At 33.2% G+C, this 21,791-nt stretch overlaps 1 protein-coding gene across 1 annotated transcript in view; it reads right to left on the reverse strand.

Annotated features, from left to right (window-relative positions):
* Positions 1-1,728: 1,728 nt before the first annotated feature.
* Positions 1,729-21,791, reverse strand: part of LOC131668393 (titin) — a 96,297-nt gene continuing 76,234 nt past the window's right edge. Inside the window, exons 61-86 of the mRNA XM_058942509.1 lie at positions 21,643-21,680; positions 14,583-19,502; positions 14,196-14,288; positions 13,875-14,054; positions 11,931-13,808; positions 10,892-11,693; positions 10,590-10,637; positions 9,980-10,090; positions 9,760-9,912; positions 9,330-9,687; positions 8,293-8,608; positions 7,665-7,953; positions 7,163-7,295; positions 6,640-7,076; positions 6,290-6,559; positions 5,754-6,135; positions 5,505-5,659; positions 5,141-5,431; positions 4,902-5,043; positions 4,504-4,828; positions 4,284-4,434; positions 4,122-4,199; positions 3,911-4,015; positions 3,602-3,799; positions 3,195-3,500; positions 1,729-3,080 (exon numbers count right to left, since the gene is read on the reverse strand). Of these exons, the coding sequence (XP_058798492.1) occupies positions 2,875-3,080; positions 3,195-3,500; positions 3,602-3,799; positions 3,911-4,015; positions 4,122-4,199; positions 4,284-4,434; positions 4,504-4,828; positions 4,902-5,043; positions 5,141-5,431; positions 5,505-5,659; positions 5,754-6,135; positions 6,290-6,559; positions 6,640-7,076; positions 7,163-7,295; positions 7,665-7,953; positions 8,293-8,608; positions 9,330-9,687; positions 9,760-9,912; positions 9,980-10,090; positions 10,590-10,637; positions 10,892-11,693; positions 11,931-13,808; positions 13,875-14,054; positions 14,196-14,288; positions 14,583-19,502; positions 21,643-21,680 (12,365 nt within the window). The 3' untranslated portion in view covers positions 1,729-2,874. The remainder of the gene's footprint in view (positions 3,081-3,194; positions 3,501-3,601; positions 3,800-3,910; positions 4,016-4,121; positions 4,200-4,283; positions 4,435-4,503; positions 4,829-4,901; positions 5,044-5,140; positions 5,432-5,504; positions 5,660-5,753; positions 6,136-6,289; positions 6,560-6,639; positions 7,077-7,162; positions 7,296-7,664; positions 7,954-8,292; positions 8,609-9,329; positions 9,688-9,759; positions 9,913-9,979; positions 10,091-10,589; positions 10,638-10,891; positions 11,694-11,930; positions 13,809-13,874; positions 14,055-14,195; positions 14,289-14,582; positions 19,503-21,642; positions 21,681-21,791) is intronic.

Genomic DNA, 21,791 nt, shown 5'->3' on the forward strand with positions numbered 1-21,791 from the left:
TACGCTTTTAAGTATTTACAACTTTGGAAAGGAATCTTATGTTATTATCTTGCATTATTGATCAATTATGAGTAGATAAAAGGAAACGAAATTGTGTGTGTGTACGCGTGCGTGCGTGTGTGTGTGTGTAATGCTGTATTCTGTTTCATGTTTTATAATAATGTTGGGTCAATATATTAATCAGATATGAAGCCTTTGTTTATTTTTATACTAGTGAAAACTGTTTATATGTATGTATATAAAATGCATATTTATAAAAGTACAAAAAGCTTGTATAAAACATTAACTTCTATTATGAAGATAGTTCACTCGAGGTTGAATTTTCTTTTCTCGTACACATTTCATTATTTCTACAAATCACGGTTCAAAATTTTATATTGTTACGTAGTTTATTTCTTCTCTATAACCAAAATAATCGTTTCCACCTTATATGATTCAAGTTCGTCGTATTTCTAGGCAATATTATTAACTAATTGTATACGTAGACCTATAGACACACAAAATCTGAAACTAAATTAGAAAAAAATGATTAAGGTAATAATTTCTGAGTTGTCTACAAAAATACCCTCTCCCTTGAGTATCCAGTCCACATGTACAAATCTGTGCTCCGTGCTTTTCTCGGAGTACTCGATTTTTCTTCAAATATTCGAACGAAAGGACGCGCATAAATTCATATTTACACCAGTTAATCGAAGACAATTGAGCCGTAAAAGCGTTTCTCAACGAGCGGTCTGCGCTCAATTTTTCTCGACGCTAATGGCTCTATTTTAAGAAACGCTGTTTCATCGACTTCAATATATCACAGAGTAACGCGATTACACTGTATTACTGTGAATCTCGCATTATCTATGAATAAACAGCACTCCGGGTTGCCAATTTAATAGATAATGACAATATAACGCTAAAATCGAACTACGTAAATACTGTGTTAGGTCAACAGATATTTAGCAAAATATTTTTATTTAATATCTCATGATATTAGTTTTCACTAATGTCATTTTCTGCTTTAAAAGAAATTTTTGACAATCTACGCCTCTAAATAAATATTATTAACAATTTATTTTTAAATGCGTCGCAACTTTTGGTTTCAGATTTTATAAAGAAAAAACAAAATATTTCAGTTTCAATTTTATTCTGTCATACAAAAAATTTTGTTTCTATATTGTGTATTTGTATAATACTTTATATACCGGTTGTAAGCTGCAGCTAACTCGCCCTTGAGCTGCTATAGAGATGTTCAGCTTAGACTTCTTCTGTCTTACGTTGCGGTACCTTACGTTGATGTGAAACTATTTGAGCAAGATCAGCTTGACGATAAACTTTCATCGTAGTTTTTTGATCTAATGACAAAATTAATTTGTAATTCATAAAAAAATACCAAGTCGTATAATTTCATTCAAGTGATATCGATATTCGCGAGAACAGTAAAGGATGAAAAATAATTATATACACGTAGCTCTACGTGTCCAGTAATATTTCAACCGGAAAATATTAAAAGAAAAATTATTTCACAGTCAACATTGTATTTGAAATCGATCTTGTACTTTTTTAAAAGTGTAGATATAAAATAGTTGTTAGATTTTCGAATTTCGAATTAGTTTTGTAATAAAAGAAAGAGCAAAAGGATTATACTCGACTCTTTTTTATACATGCATTAAAGCTCATTTCATTGATGAAAGAGTGGGACAATAAAAGTCTAAAATAAATACAAAATATGTAATATTGTGTAATAATTTAATCGCTTTTTACAGGTTAAGGATACATTATATTTAAAAAGTATGCGACGCAACATTGGTTATTGTACGATGTTGATTGCACCTATATTTTACGTCTCGGGCTACCAACATTGAGTGGCATTTCTCTTTTAGTTACGGAAAAATAAATTATTCATATTACATATTAAATACATTATCAAAGTTGATGATGCAGCTCTATCGATTGAGCGTCTCGTGTTTTTTTTCTTTCGCTCGCTTTGATTTACACATTTGTATCGACTAAAAATTACATTGGAGATAGTTTATATAATCTTTTAAACGTAATGGTAATGGAGCAATGAATTAGTTTAACAGTAACAATTAATAAATATATAAGAAATACGGTAGTTTCAATATACATACAATAAAATACGTTGCAAGGCTCATTATAACGTCTTCTCAATAAAATTCTTACAACCTATACAAGTAACAAACTTTACTCCAACGAGCGAACGTTAATAATTATCACATTTTACTCGTCGCACATCAGTGTTGAAAAATATTATTTATTTGCAAGAGCTTACGCACTTTTACTTTGGGGAGGGAGGGGTTTTGTAAGATTTAGCTGAAAGGTTTTGGAAATCGTAAAAGGACTGAAGTCCAAAGTTGTATTGCTAAAACTTAAGTCTCTTAGCATTTCTAAATAAAAATCTCAATAACTGGAACAGTTAGACGTCAACGAAGTGTGGATTGTGTATACTATTCTTGTGTTTTTTTTTGTTTTTCATCTCGTCCTCGAAAGGACGCAGTGTGAAAAAAGGCTTTTTACTCTGACTAGACTGTTCACTCGCCTGGTACTGCACAGCTTCACAATAATATTTACGCCTCCGGTACCCCTAAAATACTTTTACTTATAGATAGGACATAGATATAACATGGTCTTTGCTGTCCCCATTCTTCTTTCTTTTCTTTTTACAAAATAGTAAGTTTAAAAGTTTTATCTTCAAGTCTTGCTACAGAATTAACGTTCACGCGCATCTCGTGATTTCTAGATGCGCGTGCTCGTTGTAGTACAAAATAAAACAAAAAATAAATAAATATCTGTGCACATATACAATTAACAGAAGTGATATGAGCAAACGCGGGACGAGCTCGCGCTACTCGTGGAAATGCTTTGACTTTATTCAAATAGTTTCTTGGCGTAATGCCAAATGCGGAAAAAGTACTCATCCTTTCGCAATAGTCGTGCCCTGGCGTATGAGTGGATGTCCGCGTCCATATTATGATCGCGAAGCCAGGAGCTTGTGTTCTCCGTGCTGTAACTCAAGGATGTTTCGGCATCTGCACGATCTGGAGCCTCGGCGACTGGCTCAATTACTGCTAACTCTGTAGGTGGATGGTAAAATAATTTGTTTAGTGCAATTTATGAGAATGAAACTCGGTTGAAAATAAAACGATTTCAGCGAGGATTTTAATCAACAAATGTTTCGATTGCTTTACCTGAAGCTGGTACAATTTTGAAGGAATCTTCAGATTCCAGTGGCTCACTGAAACCAACTTCGTTTTTGGCATAAATTCTGAAGTAATATTCGTGATTTTCTTGCAGATCTTTGATGGTTAATTTTTGTATTTCAGCCTTAACTTTGCCAACTTCCATCCACATGGTCTTTCTTACATCTCTGATGGCGATTTTATAAGCTTCTAGTGGCGCGCCACCATCGAATTCTGGTATTCCCCATCCAATTGATATCGTGTTCCCAGCAATCTGCCTAATTTCCAATGGTGCTGTTGGTGGTGATGGAACGTCTAAAAGTGAAAAAAATTCTTGTAGAATTTTGCGACAATTGTAAATCATTCATATTGAAATCAAAGAAAACAAAGACATGTTTTTGTGAAAAAAATCTTACTGGCATGTGATTTGAGTAAAACACGTTCAGACATTGTTGGCAAGCTCAATCCTAAACTATTTTCAGCAAACACTCTGAATAAGAACTCGCTCTCTTTCAGATTTTCGATGACGTAAGACAACGTAGAACCATCCAGAGTTACTACTTTCGACCATCGCGATCCTTTTCCAGTCAATGTCCTCTTCTCAACTACGTAGCCTGTGTAATAAAAAAAAAACAATTCAATATCAATATTGACTTTTTTAATTCTGAAGATTGATCACATTGATTTCACAAAAATATTGTGAAAAATAAAACTATTTATTTTACCAGTTATTTCAGATCCTCCGTCACTTGTTGGTGGCGACCAATTTAAAGTAATACTTCGACTTGTGATATTGGTAACATGAACATTTATGGGTGGCGATGGCGGTGCTAAAATTCAATCAAATAATGCAATCATTAATAATATAGTTGAATAATATAATGAGTGAATCAGATAAATGAAAAACGAATTACATATGCATCAGCCCAAACTTACTTTTGCATATAATAATTTTTGTTTCGGGAAAAGATCCAAGCAAAGCGTGTATACTTTTTTCAAAAAGTTTTGTTATTTCTAAGCGTTAATGTAGCAAATAAAAAGTGTAAACAATTAAAGTTTATTAATCAACAACATTAATATTTTTGTCGGTCTACTCACTTGGCCTTTTACCAGCTACTATGGATTCTTCAGATACGTATGGTGGTCCAGCACCAATTTTGTTTCTAGCTATTATTCGAAAGTCGTATGAGCAATCGGTTATCAATTCCGATACTGTTAAATGTGTTATATCTTGTTTTGTTGATCCAATCTGAAAAGAAAAATTGTTTTTTTAGTATTTTTAAGATGAAAGAAATTAATTTGCTTTCTCAATATTTGCCTTTTTCCATGTTTTCTTTGATGTTTCTTTCATTTCAACAATATATTCGATAATTGGTGATCCTCCGTCGCTTTCTGGTGGTTGCCACTGAATTGTAAAGGACGTCTTGGTCATACCAGATACTTCTAGCGGTCCCCTCGGTGCTCCTGGTTCAGTCTCAGGTACTATGGGTGATTTTTTGATTAAAATGCTCTGCGACTCAGGTGATGGTTCGCTAGGCCCAACTGAGTTAACAGCTTTTGTGCGGAATGTATATTCGGTGTTGGTAGTCAATTTCGTGACAATGTGCGTTGTTTCTGTTATTTCTTCCGACACCTTGGTCCATCTGAAAATCGACATTTTTTTTCAGATTATTACGAATTTTTCTAGCTTTGCATGTCATTATTAAAAGTACGTACGTTTCTGTTTGTTTTTCTTGATATTCTAAGATGTACTCAGTGATTGGTGAATTACCATCGAAATTTGGTTCATCCCATGTTAACGTAACACTGTCATCGGTTATGTTTGTGGGGTTAGGAGCTCCAGGAGTACTTGGCACATCTATTAATTTGAAAAGAAATATTTTCGTGCCATTAATATCCAATATTTAATAAAGTAAATATTCAAATCAATAATTATAACTTAGAAACAAACTTACGCATGATTATGAGTTTGATGTTTATAGTAGCATCGCCGTTAACATTTGTTAATTTCAATTTATAGTCGCCAACGTCTTCTTTTTGTGCTTTTTTGATGGTCAGTGTTGCTGATTCTTCATCCACCGTAGGTATGACACGTTTGGATTTTTTAATTACACGTTGATTTACAGTCCATTCGTCAGTTGGTTTTGGTGCAGCTGTGAAGTTTACACACATTTCAATATCATCACCAACTTTGGCTTTGTATATCTTAGGCGAATCAACGCTGATGGTAGGTGGTGCTTCCATGACTAAAATAATACATATAATTATTGATACGACTATAATAAAATCAAATGTATGTTAAGTTATTCAATAACTTACCTTCAACTTTAAGCTTGGAAGAAGATTTAACATTGGAAGCAAGTACACTGTATTCTAGTGCATCTTCGACTGTGCAATTTTTAACTATGAGTCGTTTTACTGGTCCATCATCTATGATTACATACTTTGATGATTCGTGGATTTCCTGTCCTTTCCTAAAATTCAACAAATACCTTAAAATGACAGTCTTTTCAAACGAGATTAATTACTCTAATTATGTCTAATGTATTATAAAAATGAGTAACTTACCTCAACCATTTAACGGGAATGTTTGATTTAGAAAGCTGTACTTCAAACGTGGCGTTTTCGTTTAATGGAACTAATGTTACTTCTGGCAAACGTTTAATGAACTCAACGCCCGGTTCTTCGACTGTTAATTTAGCTTTAGATGTTTGGTTGCCAACCTTACACGAATAAGTGCCCGCGTCTTTAGGCTCTGCATTAAATATTTTCAATTGCTGTCGTTTTCCGTCTATAGACAGTTGTATGTGATCTGAAAACTGTAGCTCTTGATCATTCTTGTACCAACGTACGAGAGCATCACCCTTTGTAAGTTCAACTTGAAACGTTGCATTTTCACCCTTGGCTACCGTGGTATCTTGCAGTTTTATTATTATTTCAGGTGGTAATTCTAGAACATATATTTTTACTGGTTAGATTTTAAATAATTAATTTGCAATAAAATTTTTGAAAAATTTTGTTTATAAAAACAATTTTTAATTAATAATTTTCGTTTAATAGTAAAAAGCATAAATCAAATTCAACCATGGCAGCTAATTGCTCACCTATGACGGTTACTTCGGCTGTACATTCTTCATCTAAAAGTTTGCATATATATTCTCCTTCATCTTGAATAGAAGTTGATCTGATTAGCAGCTTCCTGATGGTTCCTTCTTTAACAAATTTAATCTTTTCTATAGTTGTAGACAGTGGAATTCCGTCTTTAAGCCACGTTACTTCTGCTGTCGGTGATGTTATTTCGACTTCCAATATTGCTTCATCTCTTTCCGTTACTTCAAAGTCTTCTAATTTTCTCACAAACTCTGGTTTCGTCGCTATAAAAATTGATTAATTTCAATCTCCGTATCTTTTAACTCGCAACCAAATCATAAGAATAATATGTAGCAATATTTACCTTCAACCGTCACATCACAGGATGTCTTTTGATTTTTAACTGTACATTTATAAGTACCTTCGTCAGTATGATTAATTCTTTTGATTACAAGCTTGTGCATTCTTCCTTCCTGTATGATTTCTCGATGATCCATACCACTAATTTCTTTATCATTGTGCCACCATGTGGTAGAAACAGTATGTGAAGTTTCACAAGTTAGTTCTAAAGTAGTGAATTCATCAAGTGTTTTCCTTCGTTCTAGTTTCTTTACAAAAGTAACTTTGTCCACATCTACAATGACTTTAGCACCGTGGGATGTTTTACCAATTGGATTCACCGCCACACATTTGTAATCTCCAGCGTCGACTTCAGAATCAGCATTTCTTATTTCAAGAACAATGTTTTCACCGTCATAACTTTCAGCTACATTTGGTGACTTGTCCAAAGGCTTGTTATTTCTGAAAATACGTGAGATCAATTATTGAAAAAATAATCTATTGAAAATTATATCTCTAACATTTTTTTTATTCAAATTAACAATTACCTGAGCCATGTTACTTCAGGTACAGGATTTCCAGTAACTTTTGCTACAAGCACAAACGTACCCTTTTCTGGTACAGTTAAGCCTTGGAATCTTTCAGTAAATAGAGGAGGTTCTGGAGCACCACTTGGCATTTCTGCAAAATTAATGTACATAAGAAATAATATTCGAATAACATTTTTAAACGCGAGAAATTAATATAAAATTCTAGAGTCATTTACAAACTATTCAAAAGCAAACTTGAAAATGAGGGTTATATTTGAAGTTATGATTTTTATACCATTAGCCGCTAATAGGGCCACAAAATCCTTCTCAGCTAATTTTTTTGCAAGAGCAAGGGTGGCATCTCATTTGTCAGCAACTGTTCAAAGCATTAAAAAGCCATTTTCCACATAAATCCAGTTTATTAAGCTTGTAAAGCATTCAAGATTTTTTATGAGTGTCAATAAATAAGCAGAGAAATAAGTATTAATACTTGCACACCGTAACCTTTATAAAAATATACCTTCGACTGTGAGGGTTGCTTTAGTTTCTGCTGTACCAATGTTATTCGTTGCTATTACTGAATACTCTCCTGAATCGGAAATATGGGGCTGTATTATAGTTAAAGTATTCAAGTTTCCATCCTTCTTCGGTGTTAAGTCACGAAGTGGTTTTCCGTTTTTGAACCAAGTAATGGATGGCTGTGGGTTTCCAACTACTTGTGTCGAAAGCACAACTGTTTCCCCTTCTCTTATAGCGAAAGGTCTCAATGGTTCTAATATTTCGGGTGGTTCTTTATTACCAGTTTGTACCTGCCAGAAAATAATTTATATTATCATCTCAAATAAAAATCCTTATAATTTTTAAAAAAGTTAAATTTTCATTCGTTTCTTGAACATTCGAGTTTTATCCGTACGATTTACAGACTTATAACGCAGCTACATTCAAATCAAGATTGTAAAAAATTATTACAGAAACAAGATTATATAATCCTGCGCAGAATTAAAAATATTTATATTTTTTCCCAAAAAATAATTGCTGTGTGAACAAGTAAACATAAAATAATTTCCTTAAAATATGTACAATTTTTCCTTTATTGCACGATAGTGTATTAATAAAAAAATTTATCATAATCAATGGATTTCAAATACCTTCAGCGGTATTTCCATAATTGCCTCTCCTTCTCTATTTTTAGCAACAATTGTGTATTTTCCTTCTTGTTCTTTTTGCACTTTAGTAATCCGTATGATACTGCAATACATGTGCATGTCGCTTTCCGTTGCAACAGTTATATTTTCCTTAGTAGTTATTTTCTTCTCATTGTAATACCAAGTAATATCTGGTTCAGGTATTGCTACTAATCGGCATTCAAGAATCACATCGTCCCCTTCTTTTACACACTTTGCTTTCGGCTGTCGTGAGAATGTTGGAGGAATACCTTCTAGAATGTCTGCTAAAGACGATTCTCTGAAAACCAAATTCTAGTTGTTATACATATAAATATAACTATTTTGTTGACTGTTTAAAAATGATGATACGAAGTTATTATTGAATATTTGTAAGATTTGATTCATCTATACCATATAAAACATTACAATTAGATAATTCATTTACTTTGACTAAGTTTTAACACTTTTTGTAAATAATTATTTTCTAACAGTTAAAAAAAAGCAAAGAAAATTTTGTTTCATTCAATAAAACAAATGGATTGAAAATTCTTCCCCTTGACCTGTTCAAAATACCTAAAATTTTTATTTCATTTATTATACATTATAAAACAAGATAAATAGCGTTCATGAGCATTAAAACTATGTAGTAATTATTGGGATTTTAAAACATTTATAGAGATAAGCTATTTTTAAATGGAGAACCAACAATATCATTATTATTGTAATTATAAGTACTATGATTAAATATTGATCACTCATTCGGGTTTGTGGTCGTATTCACATCACAAGTACAAATTTAATAATAGATTGCACTTCACGGCACAATATGACTTTATTTATTAAAACAATCAGAGAATTAAATAATAAATTTAAAAGATCGTAATGGTATCAAAAATAGCCAACAAAATAATATAATCATATAATAACTATTCGAGTGAACTATTATTAATTTGCAAATATTTTTAACAACAAGTAATGTTATTATTACATTTAAAACTTTGATAAATATATAATATTACCTAGATAAACTCTTTCGTGAAAGAATATCTGATCCATGATCAGATAATGGCAATTCTACCGTTAATTCTGTCGTACTTGATGCGAACCCAGCTGTGTTTTTTGCTACACACGTAAATGTTCCTGCATCTTCTGGAAATACTTCTTTTATAATAAGAGTCGCAACGTTATCGTCATCATAGAACATTTGAAAATCTGGAGATGGTTTTATTATAGCGGTTTGACGGAACCAAGTAATTTGTGGCCGTGGTACGCCTTCAACTTGACATTCAAATTGCACTGTATAACCATCTGGTGTATGTATAGGCTGTAATTTTTCAATGAAACGAGGAGCAGAAGTTTTTTCTCCTGGACCAGGTTCTGCAATTTATATATTAATTTGTATTAGAATAGATAAAAAAATTTGAATGTAATTTTAATAATAAGACATACTTTCAAATACTGGTAATTTATCAATTTTTTCATGAAGTTTACGTTGTAAATATATAGTATACTGAGCATCATCAAGAAGGTATTGTGCTGGTACCCATCCTTTTTCTTGAGTAAGACTTTTTCTCACAAACCACCAATCCAAATTGGTATGCTCTGTTAATTAATATGTTTTTAATTTAATGAATACATATAATAAATTTTAAAATTTTCGAAATTTTACCTATGATGTAAACTTTCTCCCCCTCAACAAGATTAATTGCTTCATCAGTTTCAGCTACGTACGAACAAATGGAAATCATAACATCACCATCTTGAACAACATATTCTACATCTGTAATATTTTTTATCATTATTTTAAATTATAACTGCAACTATTCTGGTGTAAAAATCATAAGTAATTTAAATTTACATCGTTATCCACTTAATTTGTCGAATGAACAGGAATCATTGACAATACTGAGTAATGTATAATTTAAAAAGAAGGATATTAATGAACAAACAAATAAAATACTCAGTTCAAATAAGAAACAGAACTTATTAATGTTTTTTTAAAAGAATTGAGTGACTTTTTATAAATATACCAGTATTTATAGTTTTTTATTAATTCAATAAGTAAAAAAATAATAGAAAAATCTATATTTTAATTTAAAAAATTTAATAAATAACTGTATAATAAGCTCTACAGTAGCTTTATGAGTTATATCGTTCGATACGTATCATTCAGTACTAAATAATTCTGCGTAAAATTTTATTTTCTAAATTAACAGATTTTATGAAATTACACTTTTTCAAAGCCAAACAATTGTTTATTTTAATAATTAATAGTATACCTTCTTCTTCAATTTGTTCTCCTTTTTGGATACTGAGCGTAGCTTCCTCTGCAACAAAATACAAAAATGAATGAGTACTTTTATAACTATATAACAGTAATATAAATAATGCTATTCTACCGATATTCTTTTCTAATGTAGTTGAGGAATGTATGGAGTAATAAGAAATAGGTTATTGAAAATATGAAAGGAAATACGCTACTTACAACAGATGTGAGATATGAGAAAAAGTTATATCATTCTGAAAGTAGTACTAAGGTGACAATTAGAGATGTCATAAATATAAAATAGTATAATCGAACCTTCTTCGTAAGTGGAAACTCTTCGTTTGGGCTTGAGTTTAAGAGCTAATGATTCGTCAGTTTCTTCAACGTCAAACTTTTGCTTCGTTGACAAAGTCAGTTGTATATTGTCATCTTCTATGTCTTCAATAGAATATTTGAGCGGCTTTTGTTCAGATTTACGTCTAAACGGTACATTCATTTCTTCAATTTCTAACTCATCAATACTATAGTCCTCGTGATCAGAATCGTCGTAAATGATTTCTTCTATTATAGAACCTGAATCGTCTTGTTGCTGAATTATTCTTATAGTTTCTTCACCAGCTTCTTCAGAATAAGTTGGCTTTTTCCTTTTCGACTTGATTTTTACTTTACCAGACATTGAAATATCTTCTTCCTCATAAGTATTCAAGGATATTTTAAATTCTTGATCAACTTCTTCTTTAGATTTAACCGTACGTGGTTTGAATATTACAGTTTCAGTTTCAGTGACTTCTTTAATCTCAGGACGAGCTTTCTTACGAGAACGTAACTTTTTAATGGTTATATCTTCATAGATTTCTTCAATCGGTTTTGGTATCATTTTTGGTGGTTTTCTTTTGAATGTAAATTCCTCAACATCTCCCACCTCTCTATGAACATCATCTTCTATTGGCATCAGTTTTTTTAAGGTCAATTCACCAGCTTCTTCTGAAACGGGCGACTTTTTAGGTTCTTTCTTAAGAACAACATCCTTAGTCAATTCTTCAGGTTCCTTCATATCCAATAAATCGTCAGCAGGTTTTGGAATAGTAACTTCTTCTTCAATTTCTCCAACGCTAGGCTTCTTTTTCGGTTTTTTCTTGATAAGTACCTCTTCGGTTATCTCCTCCGTCACTTTTTCCTCTTCGAGTACTGTCGGTTTCTTCACAGTTAATTCGTCACCAGCCTCTTCTAAAGCAGGAGTCTTTTTTGACTTTTTCTTAATTGTGACCTTCTCTGTCGTTTCCTCCGGTTTCTTTATTTCAACAGACTCTTCGACTGGTTTTGGAATACTCACTTCAACTTCAATTTCTCCAACGCTAGGCTTCTTTTTCGGTTTTTTCTTAATAAGTACCTCTTCGGTTATCTCCTCCGTCACATTTTCCTCTTCGAGCACTGTCGGTTTCCTCACAGTTATTTCGTCACCGGCCTCTTCTAAAGCAGGAGTCTTTTTTGGCTTTTTCTTAATTGTGACCTTCTCGGTCGTTTCCTCCGGCTTCTTTATTTCAACAGACTCTTCGACTGGTTTTGGAATAGTGACTTCTTCTTCGATTTCTCCAACGCTAGGCTTCTTTTTCGGTTTTTTCTTGATAAGTACCTCTTCGGTTATCTCCTCCGTCACATTTTCCTCTTCGAGCACTGTTGGTTTCTTCACAGTTATTTCGTCACCGGCCTCTTCTAAAACAGGAGTCTTTTTTGGCTTTTTCTTAATTGTGACCTTCTCGGTCGTTTCCTCCGGCTTCTTTATTTCAACAGACTCTTCGACTGGTTTTGGAATAGTGACTTCTTCTTCGATTTCTCCAACGCTAGGCTTCTTTTTCGGTTTTTTCTTAATAAGTACCTCTTCGGTTATCTCCTCCGTCACATTTTCCTCTTCGAGCACTGTCGGTTTCCTCACAGTTATTTCGTCACCGGCCTCTTCTAAAGCAGGAGTCTTTTTTGGCTTTTTCTTAATTGTGACCTTCTCGGTCGTTTCCTCCGGCTTCTTTATTTCAACAGACTCTTCGACTGGTTTTGGAATAGTGACTTCTTCTTCGATTTCTCCAACGCTAGGCTTCTTTTTCGGTTTTTTCTTGATAAGTACCTCTTCGGTTATCTCCTCCGTCACTTTTTCCTCTTCGAGCACTGTTGGTTTCTTCACAGTTATTTCGTCACCGGCCTCTTCTAAAGCAGGAGTCTTTTTTGGCTTTTTCTTAATTGTGATCTTCTCGGTCGTTTCCTCCGGCTTCTTTATTTCAACAGACTCTTCGACTGGTTTTGGAATAGTGACTTCTTCTTCGATTTCTCCAACGCTAGGCTTCTTTTTCGGTTTTTTCTTGATAAGTACCTCTTCGGTTATCTCCTCCGTCACTTTTTCCTCTTCGAGCACTGTTGGTTTCTTCACAGTTATTTCGTCACCGGCCTCTTCTAAAGCAGGAGTCTTTTTTGGCTTTTTCTTAATTGTGATCTTCTCGGTCGTTTCTTCCGGCTTCTTTATTTCAACAGACTCTTCGACTGGTTTTGGAATAGTGACTTCTTCTTCGATTTCTCCAACGCTAGGCTTCTTTTTCGGTTTTTTCTTGATAAGTACCTCTTCGGTTATCTCCTCCGTCACTTTTTCCTCTTCGAGCACTGTTGGTTTCTTCACAGTTATTTCGTCACCGGCCTCTTCTAAAGCAGGAGTCTTTTTTGGCTTTTTCTTAATTGTGACCTTCTCGGTCGTTTCCTCCGGCTTCTTTATTTCAACAGACTCTTCGACTGGTTTTGGAATAGTGACTTCTTCTTCGATTTCTCCAACGCTAGGCATCTTTTTCGGTTTTTTCTTGATAAGTACCTCTTCGGTTATCTCCTCCGTCACTTTTTCCTCTTCGAGCACTGTTGGTTTCTTCACAGTTATTTCGTCACCGGCCTCTTCTAAAGCAGGAGTCTTTTTTGGCTTTTTCTTAATTGTGACCTTCTCGGTCGTTTCCTCCGGCTTCTTTATTTCAACAGACTCTTCGACTGGTTTTGGAATAGTGACTTCTTCTTCGATTTCTCCAACGCTAGGCATCTTTTTCGGTTTTTTCTTGATAAGTACCTCTTCGGTTATCTCCTCCGTCACTTTTTCCTCTTCGAGCACTGTTGGTTTCTTCACAGTTATTTCGTCACCGGCCTCTTCTAAAGCAGGAGTCTTTTTTGGCTTTTTCTTAATTGTGACCTTCTCGGTCGTTTCCTCCGGCTTCTTTATTTCAACAGACTCTTCGACTGGTTTTGGAATAGTGACTTCTTCTTCGATTTCTCCAACGCTAGGCATCTTTTTCGGTTTTTTCTTGATAAGTACCTCTTCGGTTATCTCCTCCGTCACTTTTTCCTCTTCGAGCACTGTTGGTTTCTTCACAGTTATTTCGTCACCGGCCTCTTCTAAAGCAGGAGTCTTTTTTGGCTTTTTCTTAATTGTGACCTTCTCGGTCGTTTCCTCCGGCTTCTTTATTTCAACAGACTCTTCGACTGGTTTTGGAATAGTGACTTCTTCTTCGATTTCTCCAACGCTAGGCTTCTTTTTCGGTTTTTTCTTGATAAGTACCTCTTCGGTTATCTCCTCCGTCACTTTTTCCTCTTCGAGCACTGTTGGTTTCTTCACAGTTATTTCGTCACCGGCCTCTTCTAAAGCAGGAGTCTTTTTTGGCTTTTTCTTAATTGTGACCTTCTCGGTCGTTTCCTCTGGCTTATTGATTTCAACAGACTCTTCGACTGGTTTTGGAATAGTGACCTCTTCTTCGATTTCTCCAACGCTAGGCTTCTTTTTCGGTTTTTGCTTGATAAGTACCTCTTCGGTTATCTCCTCCGTCACTTTTTCCTCTTCGAGCACTGTTGGTTTCTTCACAGTTATTTCGTCGCCGGCCTCTTCTAAAGCAGGAGTCTTTTTTGGCTTTTTCTTAATTGTGACCTTTTCGGTCATTTCCTCCGGCTTCTTTATTTCAACAGACTCTTCGATTGGTTTTGGAATAGTAACTTCTTCTTCGATTTCTCCAACGCTAGGCTTCTTTTTTGATTGTTTCTTGATAAGTATCTCTGCCTTTTGTTTGTCTAAATTTTTTTCATCCGATGGCGTTTTCGCCCAAGATTTTAGAGTAATATCTTCAGGCATATCTGTTGGCTTTTCTTTTTGGCGAATTTTAAACTGGACATCTTCAGGCTCTTCAGTTTCAAGTGGTTTTGGGATACCCTTAATAATTGGTGCTTCTTCTATAACTTGATCTTTCTTCTTCTTCTCAGGTTTCTTATATTTATCAGGAACCTTATCTGCTGGAATCTCGTCTGGCTTTTTAGTTTCTGCAGGTTCGTATTTTTCCAATTCTGGCTTTTCTTTATCTAACTGTTGGAATGGTTCAAATATTATTTTATCTGGGGACTCGGATTTTTGAATTTCTTTCCGATCCACGGGCTTTTCTGTTGATTTAGATTTTTTAGGTATTTCTACAATATCTTTTTCTTCCTGACCAGGAATCTTTTTTAATTTTACAATTTCTGGTGTATCTTCTTTTTCTGGAATTTCACCTTTTCCAAGTTCTAAATGTTTTGGTTTATCTGGAGACTTTTCTTTGGGCTTTGGCTGACGTTGGTATATTGATTTATCTTCAACTTTCTCCAACGGTGTTTTCTTTAGTTCTTCGAAGTCCTTATCTAACTTCTCTAAATCTGTTATTTCACTATCCGGTATCTTTGAAGGACGACGTATCTTTTTAACCTTTTTCAAAGCTTCCTCAACATTTCTGGATAAAACTCCTTTTTGTACTGGATTTTCTTCCATGATGGTGATTATTGGTACTTGAAGCGGTACTGGCCAGTCTGTTATTAACGTCATCCTACTTTTTAGTCTGACTGTGGGGATTTTTGTTGATTTGGAGTCTCTTCGTTTCGGTACTACAGTCTTTTTAAGTTTGACTGTTGCAAATTGAATTGTATCTTCTGGCTCTTTAAATGTTAATTTCGTTGGCCTAATCTCCTTTTTTTCGATTTTCATTGGTACAAGTGTGCTGCTTTCTGCCTCCGGCTTTACTTTTTTATCCTTCTTTTTTGTAGGTACATATGGAACTTTTTCGGGCATCGGCTCTAATACAGGTGCAGTATACTCTGGCTCAACCCATTCTTCATAATCTGGTTTTTTCTTAACGATTTTCTTTTGTTTTCTTTTTTTAGGAATCGTCTCTGGAGAGTCTTTATCTAGTATGATTTTTTCATCCAGTGATTCGTTAGCTATAATCGGCTCTACGACTTGAGCTGATAACGTAGGTTGTTCATCTTCAGTTTCAATATCGGCTTTGACTTGATCAGGTTTTAATTCATCGGGTGTCTTCTTCTTACGTTTCTTAATCAGCGCCTCTTGGTCATTTGCTATTTCTGGTGATCTATCGTCAAGTTTCAATTTAGATGGTGCTTCTTTTTGAGCTTCTTTTTCCGATGGTGTTTTCGCCCAAGGTTTCAAAGTTATATCTTCAGGCATATCTGTTGGTTTTTCTTTTTGGCGAATTTTAAACTGGACATCTTCAGGCTCTTCAGTTTCAAGTGGTTTTGGGATACCCTTAATAATTGGTGCTTCTTCTATAACTTGATCTTTCTTCTTCTTCTCAGGTTTCTTATATTTATCAGGAACCTTGTCTGCTGGAATCTCGTCTGGCTTTTTAGTTTCTGCAGGTTCGTATTTTTCCAATTCTGGCTTTTCTTTATCTAACTGTTGGAATGGTTCAAATATTATTTTATCTGGAGACTCCGATTTTTGAATTTCTTTCCGATCCACGGGCTTTGCTGTTGATTTAGATTTTTTAGGTATTTCTACAATATCTTTTTCTTCCTGACCAGGAATCTTTTTTAATTTTACAATTTCTGGTGTATCTTCTTTTTCTGGAATTTCACCTTTTCCAAGTTCTAAATGTTTTGGTTTATCTGGAGACTTTTCTTTGGGCTTTGGCTGACGTTGGTATATTGATTTATCTTCAACTTTCTCCAACGGTGTTTTCTTTAGTTCTTCGAAGTCCTTATCTAACTTCTCTAAATCTGTTATTTCACTATCCGGTATCTTTGAAGGACGACGTATCTTTTTAACCTTTTTCAAAGCTTCCTCAACATTTCTGGATAAAACTCCTTTTTGTACTGGATTTTCTTCCATGATGGTGATTATTGGTACTTGAAGCGGTACTGGCCAGTCTGTTATTAACGTCATCCTACTTTTTAGTCTGACTGTGGGGATTTTTGTTGATTTGGAGTCTCTTCGTTTCGGTACTACAGTCTTTTTAAGTTTGACTGTTGCAAATTGAATGGTATCTTCTGGCTCTTTAAATGTTAATTTCGTTGGCCTAATCTCCTTTTTTTCGATTTTCATTGGTACAAGTGTGCTGCTTTCTGCCTCCGGCTTTACTTTTTTATCCTTCTTTTTTGTAGGTACATATGGAACTTTTTCGGGCATCGGCTCTAATACAGGTGCAGTATACTCTGGCTCAACCCATTCTTCATAATCTGGTTTTTTCTTAACGATTTTCTTTTGTTTTCTTTTTTTAGGAATCGTTTCTGGAGAGTCTTTATCTAGTATGATTTTTTCATCCAGTGATTCGTTAGCTATAATCGGCTCTACGACTTGAGCTGATAACGTAGGTTGTTCATCTTCAGTTTCAATATCGGCTTTGACTTGATCAGGTTTTAATTCATCGGGTGTCTTCTTCTTCTTACGTTTTTTAATTGGTGCCCCTTGGTCATTCGCTATTTCCGGCAGTCTATCGTCATATGATCCTGTTCCATGCGGTATATCATCAAGTTTTAGTTTCGGTTGGGCTTCATTTTGCCTTTCTTTTTCCGATGGTGTTTTCACCCAAGGTTTCAAAGTTATATCTTCAGGCATATCTGTTGGTTTTTCTTTTTGGCGAATTTTAAACTGGACATCTTCAGGCTCTTCAGTTTCAAGTGGTTTTGGAATACCCTTAATAATTGGTGCTTCTTCTATAACTTGATCTTTCTTCTTCTTCTCAGGTTTCTTATATTTATCAGGAACCTTATCTGCTGGAATCTCGTCTGGCTTTTTAGTTTCTGCAGGTTCGTATTTTTCCAATTCTGGCTTTTCTTTATCTAACTGTTGGAATGGTTCAAATATTATTTTATCTGGGGACTCGGATTTTTGAATTTCTTTCCGATCCACGGGCTTTTCTGTTGATTTAGATTTTTTAGGTATTTCTACAATATCTTTTTCTTCCTGACCAGGAATCTTTTTTAATTTTACAATTTCTGGTGTATCTTCTTTTTCTGGAATTTTACCTTTTCCAAGTTCTAAATGTTTTGGTTTATCTAGAGACTTTTCTTTGGGCTTTGGCTGACGTTGATATATTGATTTATCTTCAACTTTCTCCAACGGTGTTTTCTTTAGTTCGTCGAATTCCTTATCTAACTTCTCTAAATCTGTTATTTCACTATCCGATATCTTCGAAGGACGATGTGTTTTTTTAACCTTTTTCAAAGCTTCCTCAACATTTCTTGATAAAACACCTTTTTTGATTGGATTTTCTTCCATGATGGTAATTATTGGTACTTGAAGCGGTACTGGCCAGTCTGTTATTAACGTCATTCTACTTTTTAGCCTAACTGTGGGGATTTTTGTTGATTTCGAGTCTCGTCGTTTCGGTATTATAGTCTTTTTAAGTTTAATTGTAGCAAATTGAACGGTATTTTCTGGTTGTTTAAACTCTAATTTCTGTGGTTTAATTTCCTTTCTTTCAATTTTTAAAGGAATAAGTTTTTCCTCCTGAGGTATTGACTGGACCTTTTTAGTTTTCTTTTTTGTTGGCACGTATGGAATTTTTTCGGGCATTGGCTCTAGCACAGGTGGGGTATACTCTGGCTCCACCCATTCTTCATAATCAGGTTTCTGTTTTACAGTCTTTTTCTTTTTCTTCTTGATAGTGGCAATTTCTTTATCAGTTGTTTCATCCACGATGATGATCTCCTCTGGAATTTCGTAAACTGTTGTGTCTGGTGCTTTATCTACTTCCTCTACTGTGACGATTTCTTCTTTCTTTTGTTTATCTCCTTTTTGGGCTATAATTATCTCGGTGTTCGTTTTCTTTTTTCCCTTTGGCGTATCTTCTTCTATTATAGTTACATGCTCGTGCTCTTCTTTAATTGTAATAGGCTGATACTCTTCTTTTTGAGGTGTAATAGTAGTTGTTTCATCGTGAATTATTTTTTCGGGAAATAGAACTTCATGATCTTCCATTTTAAAAGCTACTTTTTTCTTTTTATCTTTTTTAACTTTGGTAGAAATGTTTACAATTGATTTTTCGTCGTCGACAATAGTTTTTAAAGCTTGATATTGCTGAGAAATTTCATTAGGTATATCTGTTGTCATTAATTGTGATACATATTCGGTTGATTCAATACCTTCTTGCGTTTCCACCAGTAAATTTGCAATGTTTTGAGTAACAATTTCTGGTTTAAAATTATTAGTGGTGTCGACTGATAAAAGTTCTTCATTTTGATTTGGCATGTGAGCCACAGAAGGTTTGATTATAGTAATCTCCTTAAGCTCTTCTATGTCAGTAGGCTTGATATTATGACTTAGTTCTAGAAAGTCTATTTCTGTATATTGGTTATCAGAAACGATTTCTGAAATCTCTAAACCTTCTCGTAAATCAATTATTTGAGTCGCTTCGCATTTTGGTATAGTTTCAATATTTGCTGTATCAGTATTTGAATATGCAATTGACTTGGTTGTTTCTATCGATTCTAATGGAATTAATTTCTTTTCAGCCTGTAACTGATTTGGTATAATTTTCAACGTTTCATTTAAAGATTCTTCTGAATATTCTTCAAATGATACGATCGTTTCATTGACTTGGGGTTGTTGATATATTTGTGAATCTTCAAAAGTTACCGGTTGTGTTTGTGTTATCTGAAAAAAACAATAAATAAGATATTAATGCACATTGATTCACTGCAATAATTTATCATTAAATATATTTTCCTGAATACGGATTTACTCTTATAAAGTTTGAATCAACTGCAAGTAAGTATTCTTTTAATTATTCTACTTGTATATTTTGATTAATATAATTATCTACATTGATATTTAAACAAAAATGTGTGGGCATCTTATTTTAAGAGAACGTAAAAGCAAATAGAATCCTATACTTTGTAAAAGAATAAAATATGATTATTATCAAGATAGTTTCTCGATATAATATTATTGTGATATTAACAATTTTTGACCTTTTTGAATAGATTGTAGAAAAATAAAATGTCGAGTACCAAATCACTTTAAAACTTATAAAATGATAGTTTTCAATTGTTTGAGTTATCTATAAAGTTTAGATTGTACAATCGAATAAAAAGTAATATAGAGCATGTAATAATAAGCATTCCTATATAAAAAAGTTATGAGCTACCAAGTGATTTTATTCATGATCTGAATGACTAAACATAGTCACGTGAATCACGGTTATGACTAAATCGGCATTGAATAATAATGACCAAATTTTGTTACATTGATTTATACTGCATTAATTAAATACATAAAAAATTGTAAGACAAATTATAGATTTTGAAAAAACAATAACGCCCACATGCTTTTAATGGCCTAATCTTAAAATAATACGATAAAGTAATCTTAATACACTCTAATTACATTTATTTATAAGACATATAAATTTATTGAATGAAACTTTAGCTTTGAATAAATATCATTAATAATAAAAAGAATTATAAATTGATATTTTATATGAAGTACTGTGATTTGTTTTGACAGATTCAGTATCGTCAATTTATTTAAAATTTTTTTGAAATTCAAATTATAAATGTAAACAAACTCTTATAATATCCATGAAACAACAGTTGAAAAAAAACAGTTTTAATAACATTTGTGATTATCAGAAGCAGTTGGCGGTTCAATTTATTTGAAAAAAATTAATATGGTACATGTCCATTACCTATATAACTAAACAACTAAAAATATGTTGTTATTAAATTTTAAATTATTATAAAATCAACGAATATTAGCGTAATTGGATTTTTATTCAACAGTTAATATCGATGTATGGTAACCGTTTTAAAGCATATAATTGTTTTATGTAAGTAGTGTATTTAAATATTTTATTTCACCATGAAACATGAAACTAAATATTACTTGTCAATACAAACAAGAGATGAGCGCGCGAAGTGCTCTTGACGAAATTAGAATACATAATCGATAAATCTCGTTCAATCATCGCGTAGAATCATGTTTAAAAAATGTAGGACGAAAAAAATTATTATATAGTACCATAACCAATAGCGCTTACTGCTTTTATAACGATATTTTTCTTCACTGCCATATTTAAGAACTTTATGCTCTCGATTTTTATCCCAATAGCCATTCAGAATACACACACACACACACTAAAAATAAATAGTACAGCATTATATCAACGTGTGGACTGTAAGGATAAAAATCAAGTAATAAAAGCAAATATTATGATATCAAGTTTGAAGGAACTTTAGGGCAGTCAGCTGCGTAAGCAGTGTGGGGAGACCCACTGTCACCAGGCGCACCACACCAAGCTTCACCTATTACCTAGCATGACCAATGATCCCGAGTTTTTGTTTACATTTTGACTGATTTCTTATATTTTTCAATAGTGACCTTCACTTAAATTTTGGAATAAGGTTTCTCAATATTTATTTTACATGTATTAACTTTTTTGCCTAATGTTCTGTTTATTTTTCATGTTTTAATCTACTATAGTTATTAGTTTTATCATGATCTGTGCAATTTCATGTAACTTCTGATCCTCCTTAAATTATGGCAGTAAAGAAAGAATTTTTCATATTACAATTTAAGTCATGTGCTTAAATATTTTCAATAAGAAGTATAGATTCAATAAGATGCAAAAGATGTATAGAATTACAGTACCATAATAAGTGAGAATACGAAAGTATATAATTTTAGGGAAAAAGAATACCTCTTATTGCAAAATTATTTATATACCTAGTATAATATTATGATGAAATACTACAAAATATATAATCATATAAAAGATTATGAGGATTGTGTTTACCTTGGAATCTAAAATATCCATAGCAGCTTCTACCGAACCTAAAAGAAGAAATCAAAAGTTCAGTGATTATCAATCAGACAATTAGTAATATAAAGAAAATATTTGTGAGAAACGCTATATATCAATAATGATAAAAGTTCTTAGACCAG

Source organism: Phymastichus coffea, unplaced genomic scaffold (assembly GCF_024137745.1).
Source record: "Phymastichus coffea isolate CEN01 unplaced genomic scaffold, Cenicafe_Pcof_1.1 PCOF00077, whole genome shotgun sequence".
Lineage (NCBI taxonomy): Eukaryota > Metazoa > Arthropoda > Insecta > Hymenoptera > Eulophidae > Phymastichus > Phymastichus coffea.